Source organism: Chinchilla lanigera, unplaced genomic scaffold, assembly GCF_000276665.1.
Source record: "Chinchilla lanigera isolate Chin_1 unplaced genomic scaffold, ChiLan1.0 scaffold00064, whole genome shotgun sequence".
NCBI classification, from domain to species: domain Eukaryota; kingdom Metazoa; phylum Chordata; class Mammalia; order Rodentia; family Chinchillidae; genus Chinchilla; species Chinchilla lanigera.
The window spans coordinates 9,328,266-9,344,731 of NW_004955465.1; the positions used below are offsets into that span (position 1 = coordinate 9,328,266).

The 16,466-nt window shown below is 44.8% G+C and overlaps 2 protein-coding genes across 7 annotated transcripts in view; one reads left to right on the forward strand and one right to left on the reverse strand.

Moving 5' to 3' along the window:
* LOC102011518 (chromosome unknown open reading frame, human C6orf201) overlaps positions 1 to 11,426 on the reverse strand; it is a 36,324-nt gene extending 24,898 nt beyond the window's left edge. The window contains exons 1-2 of the mRNA XM_005398888.1: positions 11,116 to 11,426; positions 6,025 to 6,223 (exon numbers count right to left, since the gene is read on the reverse strand). Coding sequence (XP_005398945.1) covers positions 6,025 to 6,223; positions 11,116 to 11,308 — 392 coding nt within the window. The 5' untranslated portion in view covers positions 11,309 to 11,426. The remainder of the gene's footprint in view (positions 1 to 6,024; positions 6,224 to 11,115) is intronic.
* Fam217a (family with sequence similarity 217, member A) overlaps positions 10,678 to 16,466 on the forward strand; it is a 17,300-nt gene continuing 11,511 nt past the window's right edge. Inside the window, exons 1-3 of one of the 6 annotated variants that reach the window (XM_005398885.1) lie at positions 11,479 to 11,829; positions 12,105 to 12,172; positions 13,979 to 14,211. In XM_005398885.1, coding sequence (XP_005398942.1) covers positions 12,170 to 12,172; positions 13,979 to 14,211 — 236 coding nt within the window. In that variant the 5' untranslated portion in view covers positions 11,479 to 11,829; positions 12,105 to 12,169. Of the gene's footprint in view, positions 10,828 to 11,478; positions 11,830 to 12,104; positions 12,173 to 13,978; positions 14,212 to 16,466 lie in introns of those variants that run through there. The other 5 variants (XM_013521835.1, XM_005398887.1, XM_005398884.1 and 2 more) reach the window with 5 other exon arrangements.

Here is a 16,466-nt window from a genome sequence, read left to right on the forward strand (position 1 = left end):
ATTAATCATAATGTCTTCTACTGTAATAAAATTTGTATTTAAATATGCACTATTTTCTGATTATACCTTGTATATAACATTAATAAGCAAATCAATTATTTTTTTAAATTTCAAATTATAGTTGTTATATGAAATGAAATACCCAATAATAAATATAATAAAATATGTCCAAGACTTCTCCACTGAAAACTGCAAAACACTGCTGTAGAGAAATTAAAGAGAGGAAACCCTACTCTGCCCGTGAATTGGAAGACTCATTATTAAGATGACAGCTCCCCCCATCGACCTGTTTTGTTTTGCTTGTTTTGTGGGTCCTGGGACTCAAACTCAGGAAGATTGACCTGTTTCTCAGAACATGTCCCTAGAGGTAGGTGACACATGACCATAAGTGAAAATAGAATGTGCCAATCCATACACAAATGAAGACAGTGAAAGATTTTGAAGACCTGGCTCATGCAGTTGTTGGGGCCAACAGGATGGATGTGTGCAGGGCTGGTCGGTGGGCTGAGAATTCCAGCGGAGTCCGTCTGGAAACCTTGGTTCCGAAGGCTTCTTCTGCAGCGAACCTCAGTCTTTGTAAAGCTTTTCTCTGACTGAATGCAGCCCTTTGTAATATGGAGGGCCAACCATCTGCTTTACTCAAAAGACAGTGCTTTCAATGTTAATTTCACCTGAAGAAATCCCTTCAGAGCCAGGTCTAGACTGGTGTTTGACCAAACGATTGGGTGCCATAGCCCAGCCCAGCGGAAATGTAAAATTAACTATCGTGTAATCTGGGTGCAGTGACAGGGACCTGTAGTCCTTGCTATTTGGGAGCCTAAAGCAGTAGGATCCCTTGAAACCAGGAGTGTGGGGCTACCCTGGGCAACACAATGAAACTCCATCTCAAATGAATGAATGAATAAATGAATGAATGAATGAGCGAGCAAATAGCATAGAGAGTGTCTAACCATGATGTTTATTCCAGCCTACAGATAAACCCAGAGACTTCACGGACCAATCAACACTGATGAACCAGGGAAGACTTATAAGCCTTGGTGGTGGCGTTGGTTCTTGCTCTGCACTATCAGCTGTGCCCTGCACAAGATACTGGCCTCTCCTCAACTCAGTTTCCTTATCCTCTCCTCTCTGCCTAAATGTTGTAGGGCTCTGGAGCCTACAGGGCCTGTCTGGGTTGTAGAACAAGTAAGAAAAGGGGAAGGGGAAGGGGAAGGAGACACAGGAGTCATTCATTTGGCTATGTTTAGTCAGTTACATTTCTAATTTATCTTGTGTTAGCACGTGGTAGAGGACACTAAATGTTTTTGTTGAATGCTGAGCATCCAGATGGAGAGTTCAGAGTGGGGAGGCTAACAAACATGCACTCACACGGTGCAACACGGGACATGGGATGAAGTGAAGGGCGGTACAGAGAGGACAGCTGTGTCTGGGGGCCCAGCTCAGGCTCCACGGCAAGTGTAGAGGAGACAGAACGAACCCTGTGGGCGGTCAGCCCTTGTCTTCTGTGCGACAGCGTGACTTAATCTAATGGCTGACGGATTATGCCAACTTGAGAAATTTAAAAGCTCAGCTACATCAGCTCAGCACTTCTACACCCTAGGGTATGGAACACCCACCCTGAGACGGCTCCTCTCCTGGACAATATGAAGGGGAAATGAGAAAGGCTGGGTCTGCTTCTGTTTCTTCAGAGGAGCTCCAGTCTTTGCCCTCAGCTTGGATGTCATCTTCCGGCTTTCTGCACAGACTCTTTGGCTTCTGGCATAGACTCTTCAGCCTTCCATCATAGACCCATTGGCCTCCTGATATGGACTTGCATGGACCCTGCAGTGAGCTCCAAACTAAATCGTTCGGTCTCCGGGGTGCAGACAGACACCCTCTGCATGCTTCCTCAGCCACTCTGTGGCTGGCCATCCTAAGCCGATCTCGTCATTTCTTATATATCTGTGCATCTTGTGTTATATTTGTTTCTCTGGTAAAACCCTGACTGATACACTTAATGCAAACGTTTTGGAATTTGAAATAAAGCCTTCGCATGAAATATTCATCCTCTCCTGCTTGTCTGTTTTAGTCAGATTTTCTGAAGAAGGGGAAAAACTAAGCCCAGGAGCCCATGAATATGACATACTGAGCCAGTAACTACAGTTTACAGGTAATTATCACTTACATGCAGTATCCAGTAGGGATTTACAGTGTTATAAAACCGAGGATTGATGCCCTGCCAAGTTCTCCAACTGGGATAATGCCCTGCCATCTATAATTCTAGACTCTCAGAAAATCTGTTTACCAGTGTGGGTCCCAGGACTCCTGGCTTTTGTGCCTGCTGATTTATTTACTTAGCATGGAACTGGAGAAACTTTGTCAAAAGCCAGCAGAATTCATGGAGGATCAGACCCTAAAACTGTCTTGGGCTATGGCTTGAATGTGGGCCCCAAAAGTTCAAGTGTTGGAGCCTTAATTCCTAGTGCAATGGTACTGCGAGGTGGGGTGTTACCCAGGCCCCAGCCAAAGGTTTAAACCTGGGCCTCAACTGTCTGGATTCTTTTACCTGCTCATTCTCAAAAGTAAGAGATAAGATCATAAAAATAGAAAAGTGAGTGTTTTCACAATCTGGCCAAATTGGGAGGGAGCTACTCTGCACCCCTCTTCATGGACAGAAGCATTCCATTTGTAGGGGGAATAGAACAAAACCCAGAAATATGTGTCTGTACATTCACCAGGGAGCACAGAAAAATGTTTTAAGTCTGGTTCTGTTGAAACCTCCTGAGCACCAGGCCCAGGGACGGCAGTTGCTGCCCTTCTCAGCTTCCATCTCAGGGATCTTTACAAGCAGATCACTATGTGGATTTGCGCCTTTTGGATGCGATTAGGCTCCTTCTCCTTCTTGCAGGGCTGGAATGAATACTTGAAAGTGTGGTTCTAAGGCAAGGCTGCCCCATAGGTTTTGCCCTTCTTTTCTACAGGCACCTGTTTGCCCTTCCAACCTGCATCACACTATGAAGCAGCAGGAGGCCCCCAGCCCATGCAGAAACCGATCTTGGGCTTCTGAGCATCTAGAACCATGAGTTTAAATGAGCTTTATGTAAATTCCTCACTCTCAAGCAATCTGTGACAGCAACAGAAAACAACTAGGGCGCCCTGCCAGAGAAAGGCTTTGCCTGCTGTGTTCCAATGGGAGACCCAGCACATAGCACCCGGACGCCAGCCGGTGCAAAGCCACGGTTAATTCCTGGAGTTGGCTCAACCTGATATATAAAAATACTGCACTATGCATGCTTACAGTACTTTGTACCTGTCACGACTCAGTTTCATCCATCATTTTTCCATGACTGTCATAAGATGGACATTATGAAGTCTATTTTACGATGCCCAAGGTCATGGAGCAGGAGTGCTAAGCGTAGCACTTAGACAAGAGCAAAGCTCTTGTTGATAATATCCCTTAGTGATAGGTTATTTCCCTGGCTCCAGAATACATGTTCTCAATGGTGCCAATTAGGTCACAAAGAATCAAGAATGGCACATTTCTCCAGCAACTAGATTCATCATGTTATCAGGTGACAGGGAAAATGTCACCAGTGCCAGGGTGCGCCATCAGAATTAGTCCACCCCTCTAGGCAGATGCCTGTGGAATCTGGAGTCGCAGCAACCAGGAAGACGTCCATGACACAGTGTTTGCAAAATGACCCTAACTCCAGCCCTCCCTGTATCTGCTGTGGGTGGACTCAGCAGCTCCTCCCCGCTGAGGAGGAGGAGCCCTTTCCTCTTCCCTGGAATCCTCACTCCCAACACCTCCTCCCTTCCCCGTGGGTGCTCCTCCACCCTAGTCAGTGCTTTGCATTTTTTCTTTGGTCTTAGCACTGGCTTCTTAGAGACCCCAACCTGCACAATACTGGGAATACAGAAATGAACAAAACAGTCTGGCTTTTAAGGAGAGCAAAAGATGAATGCTTGCAGGAGGAAATGTGGAAATATGTGCATCATTTCTTATGTTCTGGCCTTCTGGCTGTATTTTCCAAAGCCAAACTACGATGAAAAAGTAAAATAAAACTCATAACAAACTAGAGAATGACAATAGTTAATACACCGTGTATCTTAAAAGAATGGCTAAAATGTTACTCAGAGAACAAGTGATAGACAAAACCTCTCTCTTACAAAGAAGAAATAAATACATAAAAGCACAAAATTTTCTCTTCAGTGAACTAACAGAAATGAGTAGTATCAATGAAACATATAAGCATATATGTTAAAGTATCTTTGAAACAATGAATAGCTAATTTGGGGAATTATTTGGACTTCTACCTACTTGTTATTTAATTATCATATATACAGAAAGAGAGAGATGAGAGAGAGAGTTTCTCATACAAGAGAAGCCATGTATTTAAGTGTGTGTGTCTGACTTATTTCATTTAACATTATGTTCTCAGGTTGCATCCATTTACCTACAAATGCCTCAAGTTTATCTTTCTTTATGGTCCAGTAGTACTCCATTGTGTGTAAATATCACATTTTCTTTACCCATTCACCCACTGATGAACATATAGACTGCTTCCAAGATCTAACTATGAAATTTTGTTTTACTTTTTTGTAGAAGTAGTAAGAGTTCTTTATATATTTTCCTCATTAATAGACATTTGTGTTACATTAAAATAAAAAAATTAGGATGGAAGTTTAGATATATCAATCACATGTAGATAACATAGCCTGAACCAAACTTCTTTGGTGGTGAAATTTCCAATTTTTTTTTTCTTTTTGAGACAGCATCGCACTATGCAGTTCAGGTTGGCCTTGAACTTACTTTGTAGCTCAGACTGGCCTCAAACTCACAATGATCTTCCTGCCTCCAACCAACCCAAATGTGCCACCACACCTGGCTCCAATTTTTTAATATGCCATGGATGGCACAGTCAAATTTTCTTAACAGGAAGCCATCGCTTAAAATAATGTCTACCCTTCTCTGGATGAAAATTCAGTGTTTTTCCATTGTCCAGAAAACATTGTGGTTCTATCACCTGCATTTACAATATAGCTTTGTCTTCCATGGCTATAAATGTGTGACTCAAATTGGCAAAATATGCCATTGAGGACATCGGGTGAAAAGTAGACAAGGACCCATTTCATTCACCAGGGCAGAGAGCCCAGCGGACAATTCCAGCACAAGCAGATTCACATACAGAAACTCTCTCCCTGTGTCAGTTACTATCAAACCAGAAGGTCTCTGTCTTCACATTGAAGCCCACATCTCCCCTGCCGGCCTGGCAGTAATATTGTTTGAATATCATGTGTTAGGCACTACACAGCAACATAGGCAGCAGTAGTAAATAAACAAAGAAACACCACCTGTCTGGCATACCCATGGAAGTGTACCAAAGAGATAATTTGCCAAGTGACCAAAGCTTATGACTTTGAGTGTCCAAATCCTCCCAATTCCATATCTCCACTTTACCACCCTATCTGAACCCTACTCCCCTCCCCTGGAGGTCTTCTGCTCTACTTTGTTTCTCTGCAGGCCAGACAGGATTTGAAGGAGATCAAGTCACACTTCTAGTTGAGACTTCCCAACAGCTCCATTTCTCTCTGTAAATTAAAATCTGGGGAATTAGGGACAAAGGCATGGTTCTGCCAGGTCACACTGTGGCATCCTGGCCCCCAGTTATGCCAATAATAGTGCTGGTGCTTCTCAAATCAGTCAGCCACAAAGCCTGCCACAGTGGGATAGTGAACTGGTCCCTCTCCAACAATCCCCCTACAGCCCTGCTGGGTCTCTGCTCATGGGTCTAGAATGTGATGGCTGTGAGGACCCACCGCACCCCTGTTCCTGGACCTGGGAGTTTTCTCCCAACAAAGTCTCCAGCAGCTTGGGGGCTGTGAAAATGCGGGTACACGCTTTTATGGGAAGTGGGGCTTATTTTCATACTGTGTATCTCAAAGGTCACATCCAATCATGTTTTTAGCTAAAGCAATAAAGACAACTTCTGAACGTCTGGATTTCTAAATATGCCTGTGCAGGACAAAAATTGAACAGGTTACCTGGCCTCTATGGTGCACATGGGAGGCTTGTCTGAGTTTGTGATCCACAGAGGGCATTCCTTCCACATTTTGGGTACACTGCTGATGGCTTTTCTTTTCCATGAGGGTATTCTGCTTGGCTTTGGGGTCAGATTAACCTCTGGTGGGAAGTGATGTCTTTCTAAGATCCTTTCCAAGCCAGACAGGTCAGCTGTCTCACCTGGCAATGGGATAAGCATTGACACAAGTTGGTTTCCTCTCCATATCTGTATACTGCAAGAGCCACACAGCACTGATACGAGACAGACGACTTATGCTGCCTTCCCATTCCTTTCCAGCTCTGCCATGCCTTTATCCGGTACTGCTGAATGACATTTAGATCTTAGCTTGATGTTAGAGCTCCAACAGATGCACTGTAAATGAACGAATGAATTGACAGAACAGGCCGGGACTACTACAATACCACATGATTCTCAAGCCAATAGTAAGATACCTAATAATATTTGTTATTACTGTAATTCTCATTTTCCCTTTTATTGCAGACTTACAGATGTGCATTTTAAAGCTTCTCAGAAGAAATGGGATGGACAATGACACTGTTGTCTGACTCTTGTCTTGGGGCTCCCATATATTGGTGATTTTTGTGTAAGTGGTAGCCACAACATAAGGATTCAACTTAAAATAATAGTGTGCTTTATTAGGAAGCATCTGGGAGTATAACTTATTAATACTTTCTGATTCCACAAAATTGACTCCTGGCCAAAGATGAGCTGTTTGTTGTTGTTGTTTTTTAAAAATCTGTTGTATAAGTCAGTGTTTTCTAGGGAAACAGGTTGTCATGGTTTGGGGTTTTACTAGGAAAACAATATAATGCAGGGCACATATTTTATAAGGTTATTTATAATAGTCACCCAAAGAATCATATACAAGAAAGTGCAGGAAAACTATTCACACACTAAAGACTAAAGAATCCAGCTGAGGGCCTGGATCCCATGGTAATCTCCTTTATGAGTCCATCTGGAGGTCTAGAGCCCATGATAATCTCATGCAGGCCTGTTTAACGGATCTGTGCTGGGAAGGCCCAAAGGTCAGTGGTGGAAGGTAGAAAGTCTGTGCCAGCGGGATGAAGGATCTGTGCCAGCAGGCTGAGGGATCTGCTCTGGAGCCAGGAAGCGATGCTCAAAGTAAGAACCAGAGCTCCTCCAGAAGGTACCACAGCCATCCTCAGCAACAGTGAGGTTCCAAGCTCCTCTGATGATGAGGAAAGCCAAGTTCCCATCAGGAAAGCCAGCATGACAAACTTCTCCAGGAGACTGGCAGTGCACCATCTTCACTTCCGGAGCCAGGAAGCAATGCTCAGAGTGAGGACCAGAGCTCCCCCAAAGTGAACCGAAGCCATCCTCAGTGCCAAAGAGGTCCTGAGCTCCTCGGAGGATGAAAGCAGCCAAGTTCATCAGGAAAGCCAGCATGACAAGCTCCTCCAAGAGAACCAACAGCTCTTCATAGCTTCTAACAGCACCCAACAGATTTTACCAGCTCCCAACAGCCTCTCTCAGTTCCCAACAACCTCTTATGCTGCTGGCAACAATCCTCAGGTGGGCCTCCCACACCCAGCACCACGCTGATTCAGATCAGCTGGGGGTTATAAGTTGATCACCAGTTGTCAATCCACCACACAGGTATAACATAGGATTTACAAATATATGAGAATTTATAAGATAGACTTATAATGGCCACCCACAGAGTGGATGAGGAAGCGTGTAGAAGGTGTCTGCACACTGGAGACTCAAGGAGTCAGTCCAAGGTCCGGAGCTCACTGCAGTGTCCCATGGGAGTCCATATCAGGAGGCTGATGGGTCTGCGATGGAAGGATCAAGAGTCTGCTGGAAGCCAGCAGATGACAGCCAAGGTGAAGGCGAAGGCTGGAGCTCCTGTGAAGAAACAGAAGCAGATCTACCCTTTTTTACTTCTGCTTTATACCATCCAAGTGAGAAGCCACCTAGGGTGGGTTTTCCCGCACTGGGGTGTAGAACTGCTGAGCCAATTTAGTTGAGCTTCTCTTATTGAAATCGATGCACTCAATCAACAATCACATCTGTTATAAGCGTGTCTATTCTTCAACTGTTCCAGTGGCAGTTCTCTTCGGATTTTGGAGAGCTCCGGTAATTGAGAATTGGGGGACAGCTCACAGTGGATCCTTGGCTTCTGTTATCTCTCATTGCTTGTTTGTAAGTAAAAAGCCCGCTTCACATAGCTTGTGTATTGGGGAAGTAAGATCTGATCCATCAGGCTTAGACAAATTGGTAAGCAGCACAGAGTGAAAGTACTTCATAGGTACTACTTCTCATAGAGAAGGGAATTTGGAAGTCACCTTAAGAATACCAACTACCACAAAGAATGTGACTGTTTGTGTCACAAACACGTCCTGATGCAAATAAAAATAACAACAGAAAGAACGGGAGATGCTTCATCAAAGATCAAGAACCAGGGGCAGCAGGCAAGGAGCTGAAAGAAGCTGACGGCTCCTACAGAACTCTGAGTACCAGAGGGTGACAGTCCTTTTGTGAGGGTGTGGAGTGAGAGTACTGAAATCCAAGGAGGAGGAAAAGACTAATTTTTTGTGTCTGGGGAAGGTGGGATTCCATAGCACCGTGCTTAATGCATACCAAGCCGGATTCAATCACCCGTGTACAGTTGTTTTGGTCCTCAGACTTGTTCAGTGTGCTGTGCTTTTATAACACATCCACTGAGCCACACTGACCTCAACTGGCCTCTAACCAAATCGCTCATCTGTAGTGGGGCAAAGAGCTTGTCGTACAATGAAAGTGAATATATTACGTGCTTCGTGGTCAATTTTGCTGTAAGAAAAAAAGAAAAGAGGGAGGAAGAAAGAAAGGAATGAAGAAAATAAGGAAGGGAAGAGGCTGGGAGGGAGGAGGGACAGAGAGGGGAAGGGAAGAGGAGGAGGGGAGGGGATGAGAGGAGGGGGAAGAGGGGAGAGGAGGACAGAAAATCCAGTCAGCTGAACTACATAGCGCTTTGAGTGATACAGTTGACTTCTACTGTAGGATGAACCTATCTTTTCTTCAACTGGTGAAAATTTAAGAACCAACAGTCAAGTTACAGATCATCCCCTGAGTAGCTCTTTGGTCCACTTGGATATATTAGAAAATAAATCAGCACCCCTAAACTACTGTAAGCAGAGAGGCTGAACCTCCCAGAGCTGCCGGGTGAGCCACAGAGGGATTGCACCGGAACTGGCCCAGCCTCCCGTTTTCGCAGGATGAACCCAGACGGGCCCTTCCATAGCACAGCAGTGGGCAGAGACCAAGATTGGCTGAAGGAGCCAGAGCTTGGCAACCTGACTAAACGGAGTATCCTCTGATGAACAGAGCGGCCGGTCCAGGTCTCTCAACCACTCTGAGTGGATCTGGGTCAAGAACAAGACTGGAAAAAAGGCTCCAGCAGGCTAAGGCCTCCACCTCCTACGCTCAGTAGACACATTCAGGGTGTGAAGGACACCCTCACAAGCCCACCCCGGTAACACGCATGACACATGCTTTCTTTGGTTCCCAGAACTTCAAAGTTGAATTTAATATTCACCTCAGTAAATCTAATTCGGGTACTTGGTAACATCTGATTATAACTGGTTTGCATCGAATAAACTTTTATTCTCTTACATACTGGTGTGGTTCCACTGAGCACCCCTCAGAGGTCCAAATGTGAAGGTCTGGCCCTGGCATGCTGTGTGCCTCTAAGAGGGGGCCTGGTAGGAGGGCACTGGTGGCTACCTCTGCAGGGGACTGTGTGCCTGTCTCTTCTTGTCTCTTTCTCTCCTCAGGGATGACAGCGAGGCAACTACAAGCCAAGGAGCTCCAGGGTTTGGGGCCAAGAGCAAAGCGAGGAAGAGACGTTGAAAGATTCTCCCTAGAGGCTTCGGAGGGAGCAGGGCAGTGGTATCTGGATTCCGAGTTCAAGCCTCCTCATCTGTGAGGTGGTCAATGTGGTGTCTGAAGCCACCCAGCTTGCGCTACTATTATGGCCATGCAGATCCATATGCTTAGAAAAGAGCTCGGGAAGGGGACACCACACTCGGGGCAAGGTGCAGGTGCTTTTCCATTCTACCATGTAGACTTCTTGGAGTAGTTTGGTCATGTTTGTTAATCATGGAAGCAGCTTCTCTTTTGTCTTCTAAGCTCACGGGCAAAGTGGCTCCATCTATTTGTGTCTTCCCTTCAATCACGGACAATTCTGGAGGTAGGCTTTAGTTCAAGAACAGCAAGCTGTTTTCAGCAAAGTACAAAAATTGCTGGTTACTGTCTGGGTGTAGTGGCACATGTCAGAGGGCTGAGGCAAGCAGAGCACTTGTGCCAAGGGGTTGAAAGCCAGCCTGCATAATACAACAAGATTCCATCTCAAAAATAATGATAATAATAACTAGCACATTGCATATAACCTCAGGGAAATAGTCACCTTCTACCTGGGATGATAGAACCATGGCACTAGGAGAAAGAGGTAGTAGAACATAGAACAAAGGAATCAAGTTTAAAATTAGACCTCCTACTAGGCGTTTTCTCACTAATCTTAACAATCAAATCTAAAGATTAATTTGTGAGTTTAGTAGTACTTCCCACCTGGTCGGTTTCCATGGGTATGTTTTGCCTGAAAAGTGGCCTAGCTTGCTTGTAAAAGACAAAACAAAAGAAGCAGAGGAAGAAATGATTGCGTCAGTGTCTGGGTAGGTTCTATACCATTCTCTGAGCACACAGTCCTGTGAGCACATGGGTGGGACCCAAGTCTGAAGACCTGATCACATCTACAAGAGTAAGTTCTTACTCTTAGCTACAAGGAGCGACATTTTGAGCTGACCGTGGTGGCACATGGCTGTAATCCCTCAACTCTGAGAGGCTGAGGGTGGAGGATTGTAAATTCCAGTCCTACCTGGAATTTATCAAGATCCTGTCTCAAAATAAAAGAGAAAAACAGCTGGGGCTATAGCTCAACTTGAAGGCTCTGAGTTCGATCTCCAAGACCACCCCCAAAAGAGACAGTTTGTATCAAGGTAAAATGTGTGCTTGCTAAAGAGTTCACATGCATCCCCGACTCACATACATTTCTTTTTGTCCTCGTCACTCTTGTAGGAATAAAGCATCTCCATCATACGATTTGGAAGCAACTTATGGAGGTTAGACAGAGTCTCAAAGGTGCGACGTAGAACATCAGGTCTGGCATAGTTTTTCGGCTCTCTTTTTTGGCCGACAGGGAGGAATTTCTTTACCAGTGGATTGTTGCTGGTGGTGCTCATGACGGACCCCTGAGTCACAGAGATTGACAAATGGAGGATTCAGAGTGAAGGGTGCCTCCTCGTCCCTCCCAGCTCCCGTCCATTTCCAAGGAGGGGTTATGGGATCTCCTTTCCGGCCTCTTGCCTGTCCACATTCTGAGCGTCACAATGGAACAGGTGGGGGCCTGGAACCTTGGGAGCGCATCCTCCATCTTCAAGTGAGAGAAGCAGTCCAGAGAAAATATCCCATCAGTCTTTCAGGGATTTTCCCCAGAAATTCCTCTTTCCATATGGATTTGGACAAGTGCTGAGGACAGAAGTGAGCTTTCCTGCAGGAAAGGGAAGGGACGCGGGCAGACACACACCCAGCGTTATTTTCCCATCCGGCACTTGGCAGAGCCCTTGCACGCTGTGTGTGCATAATTAAGAGTCTGCAGACCGCCAAGGCCCCGCAGGAGAGACTGAACATCTGTCACAACCCTCAGCAGAATCAAGGGCAGAGAGGCATGGTCCCCAACTAGGAGATGTCCAGGTTAGCACAGGTAAGAGCTCAAGTGGCTTCTTACTCTCTGAGCCTCACTGACAGGGAGGAAGCAAAGGAAACAGACTGAAATTTTTGCTCATAGCTTGATGGACAGATAGTGATAAGAAGCCATTCTTCATTTTAGACCAAGGAACACAGAGCAACAGGGCTACTAGTTTGAAACCACCAATCTTGGTAGCATAGCCCTGAGCAAATCAAAGCTCCCAAGAACTACTCTCTGATTTGGGGGGAAATGCACGAAGCAAGGCTTGTTAGATTGCCGCTTCATTTCAGCATGCTCTACAGGCAGAGGAACCAGGCTCCCTAGAACTACTCGCCTCTTTTTGAACAGCTGCAGAATGGTGAGAAATGGGAAATTTGAGCCAAACACCTGATGGCAGAACCTGCTAGAAGAGGCCAGTTTTGTTTTGTTTTTATCAAACATAAGAACTCTTGGCCACGGATATAAAAATAGCAAGATTAGACCACATGGTACATTAGTGTCCAGAGCAGGAAACATGACATCTCATTTTTAAACTCTCAACTTGCCAACTCAAAAGTAAAACTTTGTATAAAATGGTGGACTTTGAGTATGAACATATTTTAACTGATATAGAACTAACATGACCATTTGCATGTGATGCGATTCTCATTACTATGGTGTTTGGGGAGGGAGAAGATGACGGGGCTTGGCAGGCAGGATATTCTGGGAGGTGAAGACATCCCCTGGCTTCTTTCTTCAAACAAAAATTGAGTGCATCACTTGAACATTTTCATGAATAAAAACGAACAAAATTTTAAGCCATTCAACATGCTAAGGAAGTCATGTGTTAAAGAGGTTTTTTACATGCCATGTATATAAATTGATCATATGTTTGTGATCATTGCTTTAAAAAGCCAACCCTGGAATGCTCGCTTATAGCTCTCTGAAGTTTCCATATGGAAACTGAAGGTCAAGGTCAGCTGGCTGAAACCAGAAAGAGATCGTAATTATTAAAGTTAAATTAGCAAAAAGACAAAAAAATAGCAGATGCCGGCAAGGTTGACGAGAGCTCTGGCGTTGTTGGAGGAAATGAAAATTAGCACAGCTACTGTGGGAAATGCACAAAGGGTCACCAAAAAATTACAGCTAGAACTGTAGACACAGCAAGTCCACTGCTAGGTATATATGGGAGGAAATGGAATCCGTATGCTGCAGAAACATCTGCATTCCCATGTTTATTGCAGCAACGTTCACAATCAATAACCAGGTTGTGAAACCAGCCTAAATGTCCGTCAGTGGATGAATGGAGAAAGAAAATGTGGTATATATTGGAATGCTATTCAGCCATACTTTTTACTCTTGTTATTATTATTATTAATTTTGTTTTGTTTTGTTTTGTTTTGTTTTTTGACAGAGGGTCTCACTATGTAGTTCAGGCTGGCCTAAAGTTTACTATCTAGCCCAGCCTGGCCTCAAACTTGTGGCACTACTCCTGCCTCAGCCTCCTGAGTGCTGGGATTACAGGCATGTACCACCACACCCAGCTTCATAAATTTTATTTTTAAACAAACCATCAGGTAGATAAATGTTTTCTAAAAATTTTTTAATGAGTAAGTCTTGTTCTAGTAATCAGTCTCACTCCTTTTTTTAAATAACAGTGTGGGGAAAAGCAATGTCTGGAGAGGAAGGTAACTGTCAGGAACACAGGCTGCTAACTATGTAGCCCCTAAAGTCGTGGCTTAAGCCACCCTGGTCTTAGCCTGTGGTCCTAATAGTCTTTGATGGGACAAATGCTTCCATGTTGTGTCTCCTTTTGTATTGCTCTTATTTCCAGTTTTTTTCTCCAGTGGCCACTATATTTACCTTTGTCCACACCATGTTTTTAATCTATCATTATTGTCTCCCAAGAACAGTCGAGAGCAGATGCACCTTAGCCAGGTGCTGTTCTTGTGGCTGAGTGACTCTAGCGGCTGCTCAGGGCTGGAGATCATTAGTAACTACATTGATCCCACAGCAGGCAGTGGCAGGGCAGGACGCTGGATTGTTTTTGTAGTTAGGCTGATCTTTTATTCATAACTTTTAGGTAAATGGCAATTCCTTTCCTCCCTCCCATTCTCTGTCTCTGTCTCTCTCTCTGCCTCTCTGTCTCTGTCTCTCTTTGTCTCTCTGTCCTCCACCCTCACAGAGAGCTGCTTTGTCTCCAGAAGGCCTTCCCCTTGCTCCTGGCCACAGTGCAAGCAACAAGGTCAGCTGGATTCCAGAAGACAGAGTGTTCAGTAACGTTCAGAGGGACGAGATCCTCTCCAGGTTTCTCAAAGGAAGTGTCCTCAAGAGAATGTTCGGATCGCCGCAGATGAGGCAGGGGGTTCCTGAGGACCAGAAAGAGGATCCCAGTCACACCCTTCCTGGCCCCAGAATGTAAGTTCTGATACTGAAACTTACACCAAAATTTAAAGTGAGTTTGTGCTAGCAGGCTAAAGAAACCCATCCACAGAGTATGGGTATCAGAAGCAAGGCAATCCCTGAGAATCCAGTCTTGCAGTAAAGCCAGCAAAAAGGAGGAAAGGTATGATTGAGAATTTATTCAAAAGTACTAGTGGCAACACATCCAGGTGTGGAATTTACTGATGTGTGTGTTTATCTTATGTCCTTTTGGGAATATGTTTGGCTATATCACTATCACATTTATTCCAGGAATAAGTAGATTGTAAGCCAGATTTTTATATATCTGCAACAAAATGATAGTCTTTCAAGTAAAATGGTTAAGAGAGCAAAACATTAAAGGTTAACTTTTAAAACAAAATTTTAAAGTAGGAAAAGCAGGAAAAAAAACCTTCGAAGTAGAAATACTATCTGTATATTTCTTTAAAAAGGAATTCTGGGGGGCTGGGGATTTAGCTCAGCGGCAAAGCGCCTGCCTGGCAAGCGCAAGGTCGTGAGTTCGGTTCCCGGTACCGGAGAAAAACCAAAAACAAAACAAAACAAAAAACCAAAAAAAAAAAAGGAATTCTGCAAGCACAAGCAAGTTAGGATATTTAAGATGAATGCAGAATCTTGCAGTAGGATAAATAGATTCATTACTGCTGAAGGACACAGAAATTGCTAGGAATACAATGACAAAATTAAAAAGGGTTAGTAATTTAAACCATATGTTAAGCACAAGTTGATTTGAAATGTCTTCCACTGATGAAGCATCTTACATGAGAGCAATAACCTGCATATTGTTAGTTAGAAAATATTGTTCTGACTTCTGAAAATGTTTACGTAATTACACCGAACGGATTTCTGCTGCTGACTGCCGACAGCCGTGCTCTCTGTGATCCTGCGGGGAGAAGCAAAGGCAGATGGGTCTGGTGCGTGGGCAGCACGGACCCATGAAGGGCTCTGTGGAGGCCAACGGAAATGGAAGCATTCCCTGCACAGCAATCGGAAACCGAGCAGTGCCGCCCCTTTATATCTCTTTGCATAACCCCGACAACGAGAAAGTGGCATCCCAAGGTGCTGTCCACTGTACTTCTCTGATCAACAGTATTGCCGGCTTTCCCATAGGAGAGGAACTGGAGGTGGCGGCAAGACAGGCTGGCCGGACCCACTAAGTGACCCGCTCACAGCTTGCCTTCTTTCCCTCTGCCTCGGACCCACTCCCACCAGTGCAATGAACAGATCCTGCTAAGTGCCATGAGGCCAGCGGATCTATGTATTGCTCTTCTTTTTTGAAAGCATGGTTTCACTCTAGGTTAGCTAAATGGATGCAACTCTAAACTGAGGAAAACTGGAGGCCACCACTAAGATCTGTGTCCTTGCATTGACATGGCCACTGCAGACGTGCACAGTTTGCAGTGATGGGGAAGGACAGCCACCATCTCTGTGCCACCGTCAGAGCACTCAGAAGTCTCCAGAGAAAGGAAGAACAGTCACGGGGGGTGGTTGGCATGGCTATGTCTCGATGTCCGCTCCACAGCTTCATGTGGTCATAGGTGGGGCTTTTCTTAGAGCTGGCTGGATCTGGAGTGTGCAATGCTGGGGTTGACTCCTGGTGCAAAGCCAGGATCAAGAGCATTAGGATTAAGGGTGTGAGTGCTACCTGAGAAGCCTGATAAGACATAAAGGACAGGAAGAGTTGTGCTCATTCCTTGCTTGCTTACATTTGCTGTCTTCTGCTGCCATGGACTGTCTCCTCTACAAACTGTGAGCTAAAAAAACCTTTCTTCCCTTAATCTGTGAGGTTGGGTATTTTGTCTCAGCAACCAAAAAAGTAACTAAAACAATGATAACAGGAAAGGAAGGCGGAAGACATTGTACTACACTGATCTACACACACCCATGTTCATAGCAGCACAATTCATAATAGTTCAAGTTGGAAGTAACCTATATGCCCATCAACAGATGAGTGGATGAAGAAAATGTACTTATGATGGGCATGGTGGTGCACAACTATAATCCCAGCATTCAGGAGGCTGAGGCAGGAGGATCACCATGAGTTTGAGGCCAGTTTGGGCTGTATAGTGAGTTCAAGGCCAGCGTGGGCTACATAATGAGATTCTGTCTGGAAGGAGAAGGAGAAGGAGAAGGAGAAGGAGAAGGAAGGAGAAGGAGGAGAAGAAGAAGAAGAAGATGAAGAAGAAGAAGAAGAAGAAGAAGAAGAAGAAGAAGAAGAAGAAGAAGAAGAAGAA